Source organism: Oratosquilla oratoria, chromosome 14 (genome assembly GCF_046742065.1).
Source record: "Oratosquilla oratoria isolate Oo_2021 chromosome 14, ASM4674206v1, whole genome shotgun sequence".
Lineage (NCBI taxonomy): Eukaryota > Metazoa > Arthropoda > Malacostraca > Stomatopoda > Squillidae > Oratosquilla > Oratosquilla oratoria.
Genome location: NC_134790.1, coordinates 57504232 through 57526731, shown reverse-complemented (window position 1 = coordinate 57526731; position 22500 = coordinate 57504232). Strand labels below are relative to the sequence as shown.

General features: G+C 39.8%; 1 protein-coding gene across 1 annotated transcript in view; it reads right to left on the bottom strand.

Moving 5' to 3' along the window:
* Window positions 1–5503: 5503 nt before the first annotated feature.
* LOC143032687 (uncharacterized) overlaps window positions 5504–22500 on the bottom strand; it is a 75057-nt gene continuing 58060 nt past the window's right edge. Inside the window, exons 8-13 of the mRNA XM_076197572.1 lie at window positions 21363–21574; window positions 17875–17973; window positions 17737–17823; window positions 17370–17490; window positions 7460–7555; window positions 5504–5832 (exon numbers count right to left, since the gene is read on the bottom strand). Coding sequence (XP_076053687.1) covers window positions 5670–5832; window positions 7460–7555; window positions 17370–17490; window positions 17737–17823; window positions 17875–17973; window positions 21363–21574 — 778 coding nt within the window. The 3' untranslated portion in view covers window positions 5504–5669. The remainder of the gene's footprint in view (window positions 5833–7459; window positions 7556–17369; window positions 17491–17736; window positions 17824–17874; window positions 17974–21362; window positions 21575–22500) is intronic.

The following is a 22500-nucleotide window of genomic DNA, read 5'->3' as shown; positions in this document are numbered from 1 at the left end:
TTTCTGTACCCAGCCTCGTTATGAACCAAAATGTATCCGTCGTGTACGAGCCAGTTGAAGGTTCAGCCGATGCTCGAATCGGATCCCCCAGTCAGATGAACGGAGTCATCTGTTACTTGAGAGCAAATAATCTACAAAATGAAAGATTATTCCCGTGATGATGACGTAATTAGAAGCTGCCTAGAGATTTTATTAGGCAGCTGAAGGGCTGCGAACAAGGCGGGTGGGCCCCTATCTGAGCGTGATCCTAACTGATAGGGACCCCACTTCCAGTGGCGTCTGTTCTCCTCCTCTAATCTTCAATAAACCCGTCCAGTACTTCTAATGACAGCACTAAGAATATAAGAAGAAGGAGACTATAAGAGACCATAAGGCATTCCCTAGGCAGTTCAATGTCGCATATTTCACCCAATAGGGTGTTCCTTCAAATAAAGTCATTTAACGGGAGCAAAATTAATCTATAATAACGAGTCCCTCAGTTAAATAAAATTGTCAGTATTTGTATTCGGTGAAAAGGGAAATGTAATTTGTCTGTTTGCTTCTGCATGGGTTTTAGTTTCTCATCGAATATAACCACTTAAGCAAGAGCTCTTCCCAAAGGAGAAAGAAATCTGCTGATGTTTGCTGTAAAGCTTGTAATGATATGGTGAAAGGGTTAATTAAATCAAACTCAACCCTTTCAGTTTGAGGCTTTGCCTTTAGCCAAGTAAGACCACCTAACCTAAAGTAACTCAACCTAACCTAGCATAAACTAACCTAACCTAACCTAGGTTAACCTAACCTAACAACTTAGCCTAACCTAACCTAACCTAAAGGTGAAAAGTGTCCTCGCAGTGAAAGGGTAATTGATTTGTTAATATCATTTTCGGTTTCTGGGGCACCCCAGTGACACTCCATGTTCACATACATGGTTCATCACAGGCCAACTGAGAACTGTCAACCTAGTTTTCATGATACCGTCGGGTCCTGTTCAAATCTTCCCTCTCTTATGTCTGCGGATGTCTGACACAATGGAGTGTTGCATATCGCGTCTGCAACTTCGATATATAAAGGGATAACTTTAGCAGATACTCGATTTTTTTAAGCTCCGGGTGTGTCTTAGAAGAAATTTATTGTGACTGGGAAATCGTCTGAAAACTATGACATTCGTAGATCTTAAAACTTCCTAAGGATTTTATTACGCAAGTAAACACTTTCTTCTGAGCGTTTTGTACATTTTCTCTGTGGTTTTGACCTTACAGTGGAATGTGTTGTCTAGTGCAGAAAAAAATATACAAACTACTCAGAATTATCAAGGAAGATGTAGTCCAGACCAAATATTTCAGAGTGTAGTATGTTAAACGTTGGATTATACAACCCAGAAAATAAATAATGCCATATTAGAGAAAACGTTATTAGAAAAGGACTTGGTAGTATTGGTGAGTACCATCCTTAAATCCAGGAAAGAGTGCATTAGTGCCAGGAATAGGGCTAACAGGGCATTAGGATTTATTGTTGGGACGGCTACAAACAAAAGTATAGAGGTAATCGTTCAACTCTGTGGTGATAGACCTATCCTTGACTATGCGGTACAGTTTTGGTCTCAGTACTATAAGATGGATATTAATTCACTTGAATCAGTACAAAGGATGATATAAATGATAGAAGGGCTTAAAAATTTACCATACGAAGCCAGACTTAGGCATCTAACTTACACTATCTGGAAAGACGAAGACTGTGTGATGATCTAATAGAGGTATTCAAATGGGCCAAGGGCTATAACAAGGGTGATGCAGGCAAGGTCCTCATATTAAGACAACAGGACGGGACTCGTTTTAATGCATCTAAATTGGACAAATTTAGATTTAAGAAGGAAATAGACAAGAACTGGTTTACCAATAGAGTGGTTAACGAATGGACTCGACCTAGTAACCATGTGGTGATTGGTGAAACAATTGGTTGTTTTAAGAGAAGATAACTTAATGAACAGAGGTGACAGGAGGTAATGGACGTGTAACTAAATTAAGCCTATGGTATCTTGTAGTTCCCTTAATACTTATGTTCTTAAATGCTATGTGTGCAGACAGAAATCTATCGGGTGGGTCATAACTTAATCACGACATTATTGAAACTTGAGCTTTTACCCTGTTATTTATTCTAATCTGCTCTTCTTTCTTTAACAATTTTTCAAGCACCATTCACCTTCAAAGACAAACGTTCACCTTGTCCAGACAAGCATTTTTTATAGTCTTGGGGTTCTAACCATTTTCTTTTCTATTAAATGCATGACTTTGAAATTCTCCTTTGCTACCCCAATAAAATACTTGTTTTTAAAGTATTACATCAGGCTTAAACATACAATACTAATTTGATATTTTTATTTGTTTAGCAATATACAATTATTACATGCAGCATTGTCAACAATAACACCGCTCAAAAGACTAAAAATGTGAATGTTAGATTCTCCTGAAAACTGGGACATAAGGCTCCTCTGACCGTTCTGGCAGGATCAAGGAAATCTCCCGAAGATACCGTGTATTTTCTTTTCTCTGCAGATGATTTCCTGCTACCCTCCTTGAATATTTCCTTTATGACCTCTGAGCCTTCAGCCCAATGATGTCTTCAAGGATAGAAGCGATAAAATAAAGTGCAAAACAAAGGTTAGATAAAGAAACATAAGGAACGAGAACAATATTTTATTGCATTTACAAGGACTCGCTCAAAATCGATATGAGAAGCAGACGACGAGTAATGGATGATCTTTTCATTCATCCACTATGCAATTACCACATCCCGCAATCATGGTAAAACTTGAAGCACAAGAAAAGATAAGATAAGTTGTTATTGTCTGGTTAAACATTATGGAACACAGGAGCATATATCTAACAAGAGGGAGGGTATGTTCTTTTTAACGTAATGTGATAAATGAGATATCTAAAGAGAAATATATATATATATATATATATATATATATATATATATGTATATACATTTTTATATATATATATATATATATATATATATATATATATATATATATATATATATATATATTGAAGAATGGACGACAAAATGAGTGGCAGGGTGGTGAGATAAACACCGAGAATCGTTGAAGTTTTTATTTACTGACGTTTCGCTCTTAACAGAGCTTCTTCAGAGTCGTCAGTAAATAAAAAACTTCAACGATTCTCGGTGTTTATGTCACCTCATCGGCTGGAAGCTGAACCTGCTCTTTTTTAATAGTATTTCTAACTCCTTCAACGCAATGATGTCATGGTTAACTCCAGCTGATTTTATTCATTTGAGGGGTAAATCGGACCTCAATAATGTCGCATTCGATTAAGACCCCGTGTGGTCCTGAACTGATTAATGCCAACGTTTACGTATCTATATATCTATCTATCTATCTATATACATACATATGTATATAGATATATATATATATATATATATATATATATACATATATATTATACATATATATATATATATATATATATATATATATATATATATATATATATACTGTATATATATGAGTGGCAGGGTGGTGAGATAAACACCGAGAATCGTTTAAGTTTTTATTTAATGACGTTTCGCTCTTAACAGAGCTTCTTCAGAATGTACACTCTGAAGAAGCTGTGTTAAGAGCGACACGACAGTAATTAAAAAAATTCAACGATTCTCGGTGTTTATCTCACCACCCTGCCACACATTTTGTCCATTATTATATATATATATATATATATGTATATATATATGTATATATATATATATATATATATAGATAGATAGATAGATATATATATAGATAGATAGATAGATATATAGATACGTAAACGTTGGCATTAATCAGTTCAGGACCACACGGGGTCTTAATCGAATGCGACATTATTGAGGTCCGATTTACCCCTCAAATGAATAAAATCAGCTGGAGTTAACCATGACATCACTGCGTTGAAGGAGTTAGAAATACTATTAAAAAAGGTCAAGTTCAGCTTCCAGCCGATGAGGGATGAAGTATTCACTTTCAAACCCAAGGTATAAAATAGAGAAGCTTTTATTTTAAAAGCAAGTTACGTGCACTAAGGAGATTGCGAGGGAGTCCCCTCACCCCCACCACATTCCTTCCGTCCATTCATTCCACATTTTTTTCTGTTATAATATATTCTCAGACATTTCATTGATTAAGTAAATTTCAATTTTGTCAAGTGAGCTTGATTTTTTTTTCTTTTTTTTTTTTACCAATTTGTGATTTACCTCCAAGGTTTTCGATTACGTGTTGGATTCGTGATTGAATTGTTAACCTCCTGAACGAAAGCTCACAACTCGTATAAATGCTCTTGTAAATGTAGAAGGATGTGTGTATAAATTGTGCGTCTAGATGTTTAGATGTGTGAGGGGGTTGTTTGTGGAAGAATATGTAGCTGGGAGTATTGGATGGGATTGTGTGGATGAAGATGTAGGACTTTGGGGTGGGAGGGGTCGAGGATTTCCACTTTTGTTAGTTTTTGGTTCCCGAAAGCCAATCACCCTATGCACAGTCCTCCTTCAGATCATCTAAACTCTTCGTCGTTTAGACCTCTTGGCACAACAGAGGACGAGGAGGGGCGGGGGAGCTTCTTCAAAGCAAAACAGAATTGAGTATTGTTAGCCCTAGAAGGGATGAAGGCGATGATTCTCAATTGGTGGTCCATAGACATATGATGGTTCATTAATGACATTTCTTATGGTCCACAACGCCAATATATTTCGTAATAAACTGGAGATGCAGTTTTAAATTCATTGAAGATATACTATGAAAAAAAATCATTGCCCATTTATTTTGTTATATCACCTGTTAAATACAAATGATGCAATAAATAATTTTTTTTTTTTTTTTCAATCCTTAGATTTTACTGGCACTTCAAGTCACTTGTTTCTGATATGAATGAAGATGGTTCATGACGTTTTTATTCTCATTGGGCTGGTGACTGCGGCCTGAATCGAACTGAGAACCCTTGAATTAAGGTGACATATTCATACTTAATATTAATGGCACCATTTGGCACTACAACCTCAGATCTTGTTAGATTTTTTATCATTTTTCATACATTTCTTTGTGTGAATTGGTGCAATTTTACTAAAAATGTTATTCGATGATAAAACCAAACATACAATATAAAAATCTGGACAAATTGTGAAATCTTACCCATATTTTTCCGTTTCTTTGGGAACTGGCCACTCCCACTTGACACTTTTACTGGACATATTTTATCCCTTTGGGCCCTTGCCATGCTCCTTTTCCTCCAGGCAAATATTTGCATTTAGGTAAATCCTTCCCGTCTTCCCATTTTATAAGAGCTCTTCCATATTTCTGTTTTCTAATGTCCCATCCTCTGTTTATCTAATTTTCCTCTTCCATTTGTAACTGCCGACTACCTATTTTGTCTTTTCTTTCCTTTCCTTGAATTTTCCTTTCCCATTTTGGTCTTTTGTTTTTCTTTTGATTATCTCTTTCTCATCGTTTTTTTACAAATCTTTCATTTTTCCATTCCATTGCTTCCACTTTCTCCCCTTTCAAATCCAACCAAATTCCCTCCACTTCTATCTCCTTTTCTTTCACAATCTTTATTTCTATTTCCAAACATTTTCGTTTTCTATTTCTAAGTAACCCCTTGTTCTTTGCTCTCTTCCTTCACCGCTACTGGCTACACAACGAGTTCCTCCATCTCGATCGTTGCGCAGACCAGACTCCCGGCGTCTCCGTTCTTGCCGTGCATCACGAAAGTACGGGTGATGACAGACCCTACGCCCAGAAGAGGAAGGTTGGAGTCTGTCCAGAGCCAACGTCCTGTGCTTGGGTCCTCCTTTCTGCAATGTAGGAAGAATCTAATCAGGGATGTAAACTGGAGGAGGGGGAAGAAGATACGGCGTGTATTTACCAAATGTTGCTCTCCTGAATTCGGGAACCATGAAGCTACCATGGGCTTACTATTACCTGTCCATCTTAGAGAACGACTTAGCTGTCACCTTCGCGATAGTTAACAATGAGACTGAAATTACAACCGCACCCTATAGAACTCTGTAATTGGTAGATCAGACTCACAAGACCCTCAGGTACCGTGTCTTATAATCAAGAAAGGAGTTTCTTGATAATCGGACAACCAGTGTGGTAGGTCAGCGTCGGACGCCTGACATACCAACACTACTAATCTTCAATTATGCTCCGACGTATGACTTGCCAGAAACAACAGTCTTCCAAGCACAGTCTATGAAGAACCTGAATATACATTTTGTAACACCACTGAGCGGAAATTTTGCATTTTACTTTCAGTTTTATTCACTTGATATTATAATACTGCAGAATGTTGTTGGTTTACCCCGTGTAAGGTACAATTACTGACCATAAATTTTAGTCAGTCAGTATCTTAGGAACTTTAGTGACATCCTTACTGGCCAGAATCATGTATCATTCTTCTACGATTGGAGAAAATCTCTTCTAGAAAAAAAGAATGCTGATCACTTTTAATTTCTACTATCCTTTCCTCATGCTACTCTCCTTAAAACTGTCTTTCAGCACCTTTATGACTACCTATTTGGCGCGAGATTGTGACCAAGCACATGATGATGATGATATGGTTTAACGTTACAAACTCCCCCCTATCAGGAGGCTAAAACGGTGCGCCTCACAGAGGGCTTTTGTAGCCCAAGCACATAAAAACATAAAAATGAAGGACACTGCAAGAAACTATAAAGCCTACACTAGACCGTTCCATGTCCATTACCTCCTATCATCGTCATCCATAAAGTTCTCTAACCTTATCCTAAAACAACTGATAGTTTCAACGCTCACTACATGGTAACTAAGTCTATTCCATTCATTAACCACTCTACTGATGAACCAGTTCTTGCCTATTTCTTTCTTAAGTCTAAAGTTGTCCAATTTAAATTCATTACTGCGAATCGTGTCCTGCGCTGGTTATCGCCGACGAAATATTATCATTCCTTTGCTCATTAAGCAAATAGAAAAATATGAAATGACATCAGATCCTAAACTTCAATTTCATTATAACTTCATGGTGCTATGAATAACATGGCACAAATAAGTTATTTCAACCCCTGGCACATCGATATGAAAAAAAAGAAAATACATGTTGATCCACGTCAGATAGTCTAGCTCTTCTCCTGCCGTGTGGGAGCCACGGAGATGAATAGGATATCCTGGCTGTATACAGAATTGAAAGAAAAGTGCCCACCGGGACGGAAGGAGTTAGTCAAGGTAGGCCAAAGCCTCCTAGCTATCGTGATGCTAAGAAGATGTGCAGAAATGTCTCCTGGCAGCAGCCAGATTTAAAGGAAAATTGCTACCCTATAAGGAAGGATTAAGAATCCCTGGAGAAGAGAGGAAAGAACCTAGAACCAAATCAGAGATGAGATGAGAAGAGTGAAGGGTGGCGTAGGGTGTTGTGGAAGCGTGTAAAGAGTTTAGCTCACTCACATATCAACAGCTGCTGGCAGGGTGAGGGGCCCGTGTTTTCCCTGTAAGTCTCCAACTTCAAAGGTGGTGTCTGGAATTCCCTCACCAAACTGTTGACTGTAAAATACAAATAGATAAAAAAGAGATATAGAAAGAAAGAAAGAAGTGAATAGATAAATAGATAAATGAATAACTAAGTAGCTTAAAAGATACAATAAATAAATAAGTAAATAAATAGGTAAATACATAAACATGTGTACGTCTAGCGCTATACAGTTACAGGTATAAGATAAAGTATAGTGTTCTATTAATTTAGAATCAAAACAGCATTCCGTTTACTGTACTCCAAAGGTAGGAGTAATAGTATATGGTAAGCAGAGTAAGTTTTGTGTATTTAGTTTATTTAGAGACCGCTTTTGTTTATTTATATTATTTCTTTGCCGTTTATATTGCTGGAGGAGGAACGAAATGGTTTGTGAAGGTTGTGTGAACCTTGAGGACCGTCTCAGGATGTGTGAGGAGGAAATTCGTCTTCTCAGGAGTGCGCTCTGTGAGAAGAGTGAATCCTCCCCACAACCCAAAGAGCGTTTCACTTCTTCTCCTTCTGCCACTACCGTGAGCGAGTGGCGATCAGTGGGGTCCCGTTTGTCGAGCCCGCGTTCGGTAAGTGGGTGCCCTGCGGAGCAACCGCTGGCTCTAGCCAATCGTTTTGCTCAGCTGGAGGATGAGGTAGCTGATAATAAGGAGTTCTTGGTGGTGGGGGACTCCATGGTGCGAGGCTATGACGACAACCTGCAGAGGGAAAATAAACGACGTTGCAAGCTTGTATGTCAACCGGGCCATGGGATCGCCGATTGTACCCAGACCATCGGAGAGCAAAGACGGACGAACACGGTTACGATTGTTCATACGGGAAGTAACGATGTGGTTAAGGTGAAATCAGAGGAACTTGTTCGGAATTACAAGGTTCTTCTTCAGGAGATGAAGGAACGTGGGAGCCGTCATGTAGTCTGTGGAATCCTCTCGATGATCTACGCAGGCTCATGTTGGAACAGTAGAGCCATAGGGATCAATGAGAGTATATCACGATACCACTTTCTTGATCCTTGTTATCTCTTTTCCAGGCGTCGTGACCTTTACGCTTCTGATGGAATCCACCTTATTCGCAGAGGCAAAGATATTCTTACAAACCTCACTGTGGGAGTTTGTAATGAACTAGCTCCTTTTCTGGGGTAGAAACTCAAAGGGAAGGGGAAATAGAGTGTACTGGGGAAAACAGAGTAGAGTATAGCAATAATGTAGAACAATATGCCAGTGTAGGACAAAATATAATTTTAGGATATAATGTCGGTAGAGGACGAAATATTACATTAGGATGTAATGTCAAAGGGCAAAATATCACGATGGGATGTGATGACAGTGGAGGACAAAAGATTACGGTGGGATGTAATGATAGTGAAGGACAAAATATCACGATGGGATGTAATGATAGTGGAGGACAAAATATCACGGAGGGATATAATGTCAGTAGAGGACAAAATATAATTTTAGAAAGGGATGTCGGACAGAATGTCAATGAACGACGGTAGGCCGGTGTATAACGCGGTGACGTAGGGGAGCAAAGTGTACATAATTAATAGATCGAATGACCATGAGCGACCATATGTCCGTGATGGGGGAAATGTTAATGAGGCACTGAATGTCAATGAAGGACCAAATATCAATATAGAACAAGGTGTCAATAAAGAACAAAATTATAATGTAAGGCATGATATTGAAACTCAAAACGTGTAAAAAAGAAATATTCAAGGGTTTCTTAAAACAACGTACTTTAATGCTTGTAGTATTAGGAACAAATTCCAAGAAAAACAGGCGTATGTCAAAAGCGAAAATCTCGATATGATAGGAATAACCGAGACATGGTTAAATGGTGGAGAGTTTGAAGCTGAATTTAATATTGCGAAATTTAAACACTTTCATCAAGAGAGAAACCACAAGAAAGGTTGGTGTGTTCTCTTGTGCGTTAAAAGCAATGTCCATGTTTGTGTTTTAGAGAAAGTGAAACAGAATTCATATGATAGTTTGTGGGTAGAATTGACCCTAACAAATGTACAAAAAATGAATGTAGGTGTAATATATAGGCCAAAAACATCATCATTAGCAGACGACAAACTGTTGTTTCAAGAACTGTCTAGTTTCTGCAACCGGGACTTATTGATAATGGGTGATTTATATTTTACTGACATTGATTGGATGACCCTACAACATGGCCATACAGGTAGTTGCTTGATAGATTTTCTTGATGACAATTACTTAGTTCAGCATGTAAAAGAGCCCACAAGATATGGAAACTTACTCGATCTATTAATCACTAGCCGTGAAAGCATGATAACAAATGTAGAAGTTGGTGAAACTATTGCAAATAGTGATCACATCTTTGTTAGATTCAAACTCCTAAAAAAATTAGAATAGATACTTGTGTTGCTAAAATAGCCGATTTCAGTAAACCTCAGTTTATAGGACTACGTCAGGAGCTTCAGATTTCAGATTGGGAGGCAAAATTAAGCAAAAGACCTGTAGATCAGATGTGGAATTTTTTTTTAAATACGCTTACTTAGATGATTCATACTTACATTCCATTTTAGGACAGACATCCCCCAAATCAGGCTCGCCCAAAATGGCTTGACAAATAAACTAAAAAAAAGTATTGGTAAAAAGAAACAGGCTTATAAGAAATACAAGTGCTCGGGTGCATCTAATGACTATCAAATTTATGTATTAATACAGAGAGGTTTAAAAAAGACAATAAAAAAACGAAAACGACAATATGAAATGAATATCGCTGATAAATCCAAAGAGAATTCCAAAGAAATCTATAGTTGCATTAGAGATAAAAAGGTTATTAGAAATCACATTGGTCCATTATTATCTGTTGACGGTCAATTTGAATATTCAAATGAAGGAATGTGTGATATTTTAAACAACTCTTCTAGCTCAGTATTCGCAAACGAAACACCTCAAAGTGAACTCCAAATTGAAACCTGTGAAAAGTCTTGGGTGAACTTACTACGGTAAATATAACAAAAGAAAAAAAATTAAATATGTATAGAAAAACTCAAAGTTAATAAAACACCAGGACCTGACGGTTGGCATCCAAGAACCTTAAAGAAAATGAAAAATGAGATTGTTGTTCCATTAGAAATTATTTTCAAGAAATCCATCATATCTGGAGATGTCCCAAGAGAATGGAAGCTACCTAACGTTACACCCATATTCAAAAAGGTGACAAAAAGAAATCAAACAACTACAGGCCTATAAGTTTTACTTCAATCGTAGGAAAAATAATGGAAACTATCATCAGAGATGCTATCGAACATCATTTAGAAAGTAGCTGTTTGATAAATGATAGCCAGCATGGTTTCAGACGGAAACATTCTCGCGTGACTAACTTTCTCGAATATTACAACACAGTCATCTCGAATTCTGAAAAAAGAAACAATATAGATTTAATATATCTAGACTTTGCAAAAGCTTTTGATACCGTCCCCCACGAAAGACAGTTTATTAAATCAGCTTCACGCGGAATAAGTGGTAGCCTATTAAATTGGACTAGTAATTGGTTGAATGCTCGAAAACAGAGAGTTGTTTTAAATGGAAAAACTTCTAGATCGAAAAATGTTACGAGTGGAGTTCCTCAAGGTTCCGTTCTTGGACCACTTCTATTCATAGTTATATAAATGATATAGACCACGAACTAAAATCTATTGTCTCCAAATTTGCTGATGATACAAAACTGCGGAATGGCAAATGATCACTTAAACCAATTAGATATTCAAGAAGATTTAGATAAATTACAGCAATGGTCTGAAAACTGGCTAATGAAATTTAACACAAGTAAATACAAGGTAATTCTCATAGGTAAAAATAAAAGTAAGTACGATTGCAAGTTATTTAGAAATTCGTTAACAAAAGAGGATAGTGAAAAGAATCTCGGCGTAATTATCAGTAATGATCTCAAATCATCCAGGCAGTGTATTTCAGCCTCTGAGAAAGCAAATAAGATTCTAGGACTGATTGCGCGATCTTTTGATTTCAAAAGTCCATCACTCATTAACAAGCTATATAAATCGTTAGTTCGTCCACATTTGGAATATGCTGTTTCCGTATGGTCACCGAATCTCATTAAAGACATTGACAGACTGGAAAAAGTACAACGGCGAGCCACAAAACTGATTCCAAATATCAAAAATAAATCATACGAAAATCGAGTAAAACATATGAATCTGTTTTCCCTAAAAAAGCGTAGACTCAGAGGTAACTTGATACAGGTCTTTAAAATTCTTAAGGGAATTGACAACACCAAAAGTGACAAAATTTTCACATTGAATGAGAATTAGACAAGAAACAATGGTCTCAAACTGTCCGGAAATAGATTCAATTTGGAAGTAGGTAGAAACAACTTCGCCAATTTACTTCCTGCACAGGTAGTGCAATGTAGTTCAGTTCGAAGCTTTAAAAATAATTTAGATAAACACCTAAGCAAGATGCTGGAATGCTTATAATTTATTTGTATTATTTGTTTTTGTTTTATCATTTGTCTGTTTTGGTCTTCATTTATTATTAGTTATATGTCAATTCATTATTATTTACTATTTACCTGTTTGTTTATTATCTAACTATACCTATGCATTTATTCATGTATTTTATTTATTTACATTATTATAGTTTTTATTTATTAATTTATTATGATTTTTTCGCATCCGACCTAGATATGGACCAAAAGGTCTCCTGTCGGCATGCTCCGCCTTTGTAAATCCTTTGTAATATTTTGTGTGTGTGTGTGTGTGTGTGTGTGTGTGTGTGTGTGTGTGTGTGTGTGTGTGTGTGTGTGTGTGTGTGTGTGTGTGTGTGTGTGTGTGTGTGTGTGTGTGTGTGTTTGTGTGTTTGTGTGTGTGTATACATATATACTGTATATATATATTTTTTTCTTGCAGGCAGACGAGGTTAAAAGCTATTGAAGATTCATTTTTTATTATCTTCTTGCGTATAGTCTCTATACGACGAATATTTGACTTATCATTTTCTGTAAGTCTGCTTAGGAGATCTCTTATATTGGCCGACGTTTCGGAACTCTCTTGTTCCATCTTCCAGGGCGAATTGTTGTGTCAAGTTTTCTGTGTAGATTATATATGTGATGTACGGATCATGGACACTGTATCGAGGAAAATTTGGATGCTCATTGGTGAATGGTAGCCAATGAGCGTGTGTTGTTTTCACTCGCGGGTGGGTCTCTCCCAGTGGGCGAGGCGATGGGGTTCGTTGGCCGCTTAGCACTCACTCTTTTGACAGATGGCAAGACCCGTAGGTCTTCCACCTGGATGTTAATTGATGGCTGTTTTGCTTGAATATAGAGTGCTTCAAGGAGTAGCAACCTTCGGGGATCTCTTTCTCTGTCAATGATTGTTGTGTTGTGATCCAGATCTTTTCTTGTTAGTGGTCTGTTAAGTTTGGCAGTGTGGTGGGACTTTATGGATCCGTTACTCAAATGGCATGTCAGGCGTCTTGTAAGCTTTGTTGTTGTCATACCAATATAAGAGTGAGGTCCACACTCCTCACTATTGCAGCTGTATTGGTATACAACATGGTCTTCTTGTAAATCTGCTTTCGTTGTGTTGGGGCGATTACGTATCAGTAGTTGTCTTGTAATATATGATGATCTGGATGTGTGTTGCTGGGTCGGTGGGTAGTACATTTTTGTGAATAATGTCCTTTATGATCTTCTCCTCTGCTTTGTATTCTGTGGACATATGGTTTTTGTAGTAGATTTTTATAGGCTTGCTTTCGCTTGTGGTGTTTCTGTCTCCGTCGGTGTACCATTTGTTTAAGTGTGTTTGTATTGCTTGTAATACATCTGAATTTGCGTATCCATTGGTGATAAGGACTTGTGTGATTCTCTCCAGTTCTTGGTGGGTTTGTGTCCAGGTGGAGCAATGTGAGAGGGCCCTTCTAACGTAAGCGCCGATGGTGGATTGTAGGTAACGCTTCGGGCACTCGCTATTTCCGTTTAGGCAGAGTCCAGTGTTTGTCGGTTTGGTGTATACTGTAGTGACGAAGCCTGTATTTCGAGCGGTGACGAGGACATCAAGGAAGGGGAGGCATCCATTATTTTCTTCTTCGTAAGTGAAGTTGAGGTCTGAAGCTGCGATGAATCGATTTCTCAGGTCTTGTAGTTCATCGATATCTTTCAATTGTACGAAGATATCATCCACGTATCTACAGTATAATGAGGGTCGAGCTGTTGCGAGGACCTCGGTGCCCATGAAAAAATTAGCAAATAAGACACCGAGAGGGCTTTCCATCGCTACACCGTCGATCTGCTTGTAAAGCTGTCCGCTGGGAGAGGTGAAGGGGGCCTCTTTTGTACAAATTTCGAGTAGTTTTTTCAATGTGTTCTCTGGGATGTCAAGAGGCTTTGTGCCATTGCTGTGATACACTCGTTTTAGGATGAAATCGATGGTTTTATTTATTGGGACGTGGGTGAAGAGACTTTCCACGTCCAGCGATGCGATGGAGGCATTTTCTACTGGAGGGGAATCCCTTAAGATTTCCAGGAAATCAGATGCTGAAGTAAGTGTGTATGTGCTTGGGACGTAAGGAGTGAGAAGATCGTTTAGTTTCTTTGCTATGGGGTATGTGGCGGTAGGTATTTGTGAAATGATGGGCCTTATGGGATTGCTTTCTTTGTGTGTCTTGATGTTGCCAAAGGCATATCCTGGTGTGTACTCGCCAGTAAGCTTCGGGAATCTTTGGCTTCCGGTTTTTGCATGGATACTTGAGATGAGGTTGTTCAGTTTCTTTTTAATGGCCTCGGTTGGGTTACGTGTTATCTTCATGAATTTGGTGGTGTCACTGAATATGGTGTTCATCTTTTGGATATACTCTTCTTTGCTGATGATAACATAGGCGGCGGTCTTATCAGCCCGTCTGATGGTAATGCCTGGGTTCTCGCGTAGTTGCTTTGCGGCGATGTGATGGTACTTATTAATCAGCTTACTATGGTAAGTTCCTCGGGTTTTTCCAGCTTCAGCAAGTAGGGATGGTTGAAGATCTGGGTTAGTGCTAACTTGTCCAGTTACGTGTTCATGAAGATAACACGTAACCCAACCGAGGCCATTAAAAAGAAACTGAACAACCTCATCTCAAGTATCCATGCAAAAACCGGATCAACACAGCGCTCGTAGAGGTCGGACGTCTCTTCAAACCAGCTCTCTCAACAAACTCCAAGGAATCTTCGCCGGCCGGTGGTGGCTAGGAGATATATCTCCTAGCTGCTGCCGGTCTGGCATGGCCGACCTCTACGTTGACGTCGGCAGGCGGGTTTACACCAAGACAAATACACACATTTCCCAAGTCACGCTGGCAAAAGCAGAGGCCCAAACCGTCTCACTCAGAACCCTCAATCTGATCGTAGGCTGGTCGACGGAGAGACTTGGGAAACCTCTCTATCCAACCGGCCCGCAACCTAACGCTGGCCTCTTCGCTGACGCTGGTGAGCGAGTTTACACTTCTAACATTTACACACAATTCCCAATCGCGTAATTCTCTGTTTTCAGAGTTGTGATTGGAAGGAAAGAGATCATACAACACCCGCCCGTCTGCCCCTCCCTCGCACCGCCACTGAATCAACTCTTCTGGAACCCAAACCCAACCTGGGGAAAAACAGGCAACGCACGCCCCACCTGTGGCTCATCAGGAACGCGCTCGCCAGCGGTGGTGGCGAGGAGTTACATCTCCTTTGCCGCTGCCGGTCTGGTTACGGACCGATCTCTTCGTTAACGTCGGCAGGCGGATTTACACCGCCCGTCTGGCCCCCCTCGCACCGCCACTGCATCAGCTCTACAGGACTTCAAACCCAACCTGGGGAAAAACAGGCAACGCTCGCCCTACCTGTGGCTTATCAGGACCGCGCTCTAAACGCGGGAAGTGAACTCAACTCACTTCCCGTAAGATACAAAGGATTACAAAGATTACAAAGGAGGAGCATGCCGACAGGAGACCTTTTGATCCATATCTAGGTCGGATGCGAAAAAAAAATCATATTAATAATAAAATAATAAATAAAAACTATGATAATGTAAATAACAAATAAAATACATAAATAAATGCATAGGTATAGTTAAATAATAAACAAACAGGTAAATAGTAAATAATAATAAATTGACATATAACTAATAATAAATGAAAATCAGACAGACAAATGATAACAAAACAAAAACAAATAATATAAGATAAATTATAATCATTACAGCATCTTACTTAGGTATCTATCTAAATGATTCTTAAAGCTTTGAACTGAACTACATTGCACTACCTGTGCAGGAAGTTTATTCCATTCATTAACTACACGGTTGGCAAAGTTGTTTCTACCTACTTCCAAATTGAATCTATTTCCGGACAGATTGAGACCATTGTTTCTTGTCTGATTCTCATTCAATGTAAAAAATTTGGTCACATTTGATGTTGTCAATTCCCTTTAGAATTTTAAAGCCCTGTATCAAGTCACCTCTGAGTCTACGCTTTTTTAGGGAAAACAGATTCATATGTTTTAGTCGATTTTCGTATGATTTATTTTTGATATTTGGAATCAGTTTTGTGGCTCGCCGTTGTACTTTTTCCAATCTGTCTATGTCTTTAATGAGATTCGGTGACCATACGGAAACAGCATATTCCAAATGTGGACGAACTAACGATTTATATAGCTTGTTAATGAGAGATGGACTTTTGAAATCAAAAGATCATGCTATCAGTCCTAGAATCTTATTTGCCTTCTCGTAGGCAGAAATACACTGCTTAGATGACTTGAATTATTACTGATAATTATGCAATCTTTTTCACTATCCACTTTTGTTAACATATTTCCAAATAACATGTAATTGTACTTATTATTATTGTTACCAATGTGCATAACCCTACTTTACTTGGGTTAAATTTCATTAGCCACTTTTCAGACCATTGCTGTAGTTTATCCAAATCTTCCAATTGCTTTAAGTGATCATTTGTCATTCAGCACAGTTTTATATCATCAGCAAATTTGGAAACAGTAGATTTTAGTCCATGGTCTATATCATTTATACACACATACACCTCTCACGAACAGTGCCACAACACACGCACAAACATCTACACTTACTTTTTCTTCGACTAAAATTCGCTTCCTTTCTAATTTTCTATTCTACTACATCTACTCATTTCAGTTTACCTCCCACTAAAGATTTTTCCGTTTTTCCACCTTTCTCTACTACTACGACTCCTACCATTTTCTAAAATTTCGTTGGTGATCCTAATCCTAACCCCGGCGTCAGCGCTGCCCTCCAAGCTCCCGGTCCATTTCTCCCGAGCCACGACCACCAATAAACCCCTAATCGCTCGCAATTCGCCCGGTGGCAATAGCCCTCTTTTATACGCTACTATCTTCTCATTTTCTTACAGACATTCTTCCCCTCCCACAAAAACCGATCCCGCGCGAGCGAGGTGGTCTTTCCTAGAGATTCAGAGTCAGATTCAGATTCGCCCTGGAAGATGGAACAAGAAAGTTCCGAAATGTCGGCCAATATAAGAGATCTCCTAAGCAGACTTACAGAAAATGATAAGTCAAATATTCGTCGTATAGAGACTATACGCAAGAAGATAATCAAAAATGAATCTTCAATAGCTTTTAACCTCGTCTGCCTGCAAGAAAATATCCTACCTGGCTACACAAAATATATATATATATATATATATATATATATATATATATATATATATATATATATATATATATATACATAAGCTATAAGCTTTCATCGTTGTCGATCACGCTTCAAGCACATGATTCAATACCATGGTAGTGAATCACATGCACATGGAATAATAGTAAGTTCCAACTCACCGTTGCGTAGGCGATGCCCCGTACGGATTGAAATGTGGCCCAGGCGAGGCGCAATCCGAGTCTGAGTCAACCTGCCCGCTGTGGATGTGCCATCTGTGGCCAAAGCTGGCTTCTGTTCCAGCTGCAAGAAAAATAGAAAGGTCTTTGGAATGCTTGCTACCCGTATCAGTGTGGGTATAGTGGAGGTATAGTGATGAAATATCGAATCTATGAAAAAATTCACAAGGCAAAGTTCTGACTAAAAACTCTACTCAAACCTAACCTCATCTAATATATAGTAGTCCATGGTCACTGGTGTAATCTAGAACAAATTAATTTAGAATATCATCCTCCCAAAGGGTCTAAGGAAAACGAAAATTCGTCTTACCCGTTTTGTTGACTTTAAGAAGAATTTGAGTTTCTGAGAAGAATGAGTCTGTCGGCTGCGAGAGGACCAGCTCCCCTTCGACGACCTCTTCCTTGTCCTCCATATCGCTCTTCACCTTACTTCGGCGCCGTCGGCGACTCGAAAATGATGCTCGAGCGGTGATCTTCGGAGTGTGGTCCTCGAGGTTGGCGCAGCCCAAGACTCTCCAGAGTTCGTCGTAAACGACGACGCTCCGACCTACACAGAGGAAAGAGTTTGATGTGGGATCCAGTAACTTGGAGTAAGCATTTTGTAACGTGATGTCACGTAGCCTGACGTCATGTGGTGTGATATAATATGACATCTAGTAGCGTCACCCCCTTCCCACACACACATACTCCTACACACACAAAGCTTCAACTCATACAACCACACACGTATGTTTCAAGGAGGCCTCACTCAATCCTACTCGTAAGTCACCTATTGATCTCAGGATTTAAAGGATCCCGTCTTTATGACTGAAGAAAATCTCAAAGTAAAAAATAATTTCAACCCTTGTAACAGCTGAATAAAATCGCCTAACGACAGGTGGAATAGAGTGTAGATATTAAAAGTTTGAATATATTCTATGTGACGTAATACTACCTTCATAAAATAAATTGACATGTTAATCTTCAAGTACTGTTCAAATGATTGGCAACTTCGAGAACTGGAGGACCTGGAAACATTGGTGCCAGGCGCACGACGTTGTGAAGGCTACGTGAATTACGTTTCAGTTCGACGTATCGAGTCGGCAACCATGGCGACAAAAAAGATGGACAAGGACGCTGTCTGTCTCATTGTGTGTCCCCAAGTGCCACCACTATCACATTTTCATCATCTCACCAAGTTAAATTCTGCAACCAGTTGTTCATCAATGAGAGAAAAAATGTCATTTGGTCTCGGCTTAGAAATGCGTCGTACAGACCTGTAAAGTTATAGTGCACATCAGAAACTGTGCAACCGGTTAGTTCGGTAACAAGGGTAAGCTGCTGCTACAGATGAAGTTTTACTCTCTCACTTAAAATGGTGCGACCCTCAGCGGAATAAAATAATTTAGCGGCAGCTGGAACAACTACAAGGTCTGTAAAACGTACCCAAAGAATATGTCCCTTCACGTGATCTTGATTGCTCGAGATAGTATAAAATGAAAAGTGTCACTCAGTGTGGAAGGAGTTAAACAAGCTTAGTTGATAAGCTCTTGGTGTTAGGGGGTCTAAGGTGATCACTCAAATGGCCTGGAGGAAGCCAGAACACATGGGAAAGTATCAACCAACATAGCAGGAATTAGACAAGCTGCATGTACTCTTACAATGCAGTACATGCAGTGGTGTTACTTCTACATGGTGTGTGAAGTCTTCGTGAGATATGGATCAGATAAATACAGATTATCTTTAGACTTCACACACCATGTAGTAGTAACACCCCTACTACATTTGGTGACCCCTGGAGAGCTGCCTACTACAAATGGTGACCCTTAAAGTGGACCTCGACGCAGCTGCCGCCACACACCAATTGATGTGGTTGGTTACCACATCATGGTAGAGAGAATAGTCCTTAGGTGAAGAGGATTAAGCTTTCATTAATCCTTCACCTCAGGACTATTATCTCTACCATGATATGGTAACCAACCACATCAACATATATATGAGAGAGTTTTAGAATGGGAAGGGTAAACGAAGATGATGGTGAGGAGTCAATTTACGAGTAGAAGGCAAGTACCATTTGCCGTCGCCGTCACCTTTGCCCTATTATACGCTTGGACTGTTGGGGTAGGTAACAGTCACTGCTGGGAATCAGAGAGGAATGCGGGATTCGAACCCACAATGGTTAAGGAATAAATTCATTGTTCTGACCTTGCGACCAACGTGACCTTTTGAGAACCCCCTGCATTACCTTCAGGTCACATTTTTCTACCCCACTTGGTGAAACTTAAGGAAGGAGAAGAGACTAACACCCCATGAATGAATAAATTCGCTTGGTAGAAAAGTCACAACAAACCTACACCCTGTACATAAGGACATAAGAATAGAGGAGACTGCAAGTGACCATAAGGCCTATACTATAGACCAGTGGTTCTTAACCTTTTTTGGCAGCGACCCAAAATTTTGCACAAATCAAGCATCGCGACCCAAGCCTACATAGATATACATTGAAATTTCAAAACACTTCAAATAAATTTTCTGCTTTGGAGTTTTTATTTAATCATTACAGTATACAATTATAATATATTTGTAGTGGGAAAATAATTATTTTCTGCAAACCCTTAGCGACCCAATAAAATGGCCACCGAGTCGTGTGTGTGTGTGTGTGTGTGTGTGTGTGTGTGTGTGTGTGTGTGTGTGTGTGTGTGTGTGTGTGTGTGTGTGTGTGTGTGTGTGTGTGTGTGTGTGTGTGTGTGTGTGTGTGTGTGTGTGTGATGTGCACGTGCTCGTGTCCGTGCGTGTATGTGTGTGCGTACATATGCATGTGTATGCATGTGTGTGTGCATGTATATTCATGCGTGCATGTGTGAGGTACGTATGTGTTTGTGTGATTCACCATGGTCTTGGAACACGTGCTGGACTCGTGATCGGAAGATAGCTCAGAGCTCATATATGACCGATCTATGGGTAATGCTATGACCTTACACGCACACCCAACTCCCCGCCCACGAGAGTTGAAGTAACGACTCGCAGCGCAGTAATACTGAAATTATTTCAGCCCTGGGCGGGATTCGAACCCGGACCGCCGTAGTGGCGGCCGCGAACGCTGCCACAGTGTGTAAGTATGTGTGTGTGTTTCATCACGGTCTTGGATCACGTGTTGGATTTGTGATCGACAGCTACTACCCTCATGGATGAGAGGTCATATATGATCGATCTATGAGCAATACTGTGACCTTACACACACACACACAACTTCTAGTCCACTAGAGTTGGAATGCAGTGATTCTGATTTTTTTTTTTTTTTTTCAACCCTAGGCGGAACTCGAACTCTGATCGTTGAATTAGCGGTCGAGTGCGGTACCACTTCACCGTCGAGAGAGAAAGTGTGTGTGTGTGTGTGTGTGTGTGTGTGTGTGTGTGTGTGTGTGTGTGTGTGTGTGTGTGTGTGTGTGTGTGTGTGTGTGTGTGTGTGTGTGTGTGTGTGTGTGTGTGTGTGTGTGTGTGTGTGTGTGTGTGTGTGTGTGTGTGTGTGTGTGTGTGTGTGTGTGTGTGTGTGTGTGTGTATTTACCTAGTTGTATTTACCTAGTTGTATTATACGGGAAGGGAGTAACCCGTCTTTGTATCTTTCAGCATCTTTCGTGGTAACCCGTCTTTGTATCTTTCAGCATCAAGTTTTTTTCTTAAAACCTTGAATATTGTTTGCACACACTGTTTCTTTGCCTAATTTGTTCCAGGTGTGTGTGTGTGGGTGGGTGGGTGGATGTGGGTTTGTCTGACTGCGTGCCTGTCTGTCTTTCAGCCTGTCTGCTTGCATGTCTGTTTGTCTGCATGTTTGTCTGTTTGTCTGTATGACTGTCTGCCTGTCTATGTCTGTCTATACGTATGCTTCTCTTTGCATATACCTTTGGCTCTGTTATCCGTGGTATCCAAACCCCAACTAACACATAACCTGCACGTACCCAAGACGCTGTTGGTCCCGAATAGCGTCGAAGTTGTATCGGTCACGGTGGCAGCTGCAAATTCGAGTCCAAGGAGAGTTCCGAACTTGCCACTCCAGTCTCCGGTAGGGTAGAGGTCAGGGGTGCCTTGCTGCGGTGCCGGGGTCAAGTCAAGGTCAAGTTCCAGGTCGGAGGACTCGTGGAAGCGTAATGACAAACCGCTGCATGAAGTTCTGCGGATACGAAACAAGTTAATCAATGAGGGTTGGGGGGGGGGTCTTACGCCGTGACAGCCCATAACCACGTTCACCTTTTCTCCCAAGCCTTGTGGGCCATCACTGATAACCGCCAAAACGGACTCTCGATCCATCTCCATTGATATTTGACAGTATAATGGATGGGATCTGATTCCTCATCCCTCCATCCTCTATCACCAGTTTTCGACTTCTGCTCTTCACTCTTCATCTACCACTTTCTACTCTTTGGCATTCGTCCTCAACCTCCACTCTCCCCACCTTCTGCTCTCCACTCTCCATCCTTCGCTTTTTACTCTGCCACTCACCTCCAACCCCTCCAGAGGAGGGATTAAGGAAGTTAGTGACAGAGTTTGAGCAGGTGTGTGAAAGAAGGAAGTTAAAGACAAATGTGGGTAAATGTAAGGTGACTAGATGTACAAGGGGAGAATGTGGCAGCAAATTGGAAGTGAGTATTAAGGGAGAGAGACTGGAGGAAGTGGATAGTTTTAGATACTTGGGTACGAATGTGGCGGGAAAGGGAGGAGTGGAGGTGGAGGTAGAATGTAGATTGAGAGAAGCGAGTAAATGCCTTGGGGGATTAAAAATTGTAATGAGAAATAGACATTTGGGAATGGATACTAAGAGGAGATGGTATGAAGGAGTGATTGTGTCGACAGCACTGTATGGGGTAGAAACAAGGAACATATGAGAGGAAGAGTGGAGGAATATAAATGTGTTTGAGATGAGGTGCCTGAGAAGTATGGTATGGGTTACTAGGCTTGTAAGGGGGGAAAAGCCGTTGGTATATGTATGTATGTATATATATTCAAGAAATATAAACAATATTTGTTAAATCAAAGCCCTCCATTTGCAGAAGAAAGCCATCCTGCGTTATTAGGACTCAGATCAAAAGATTTACACAT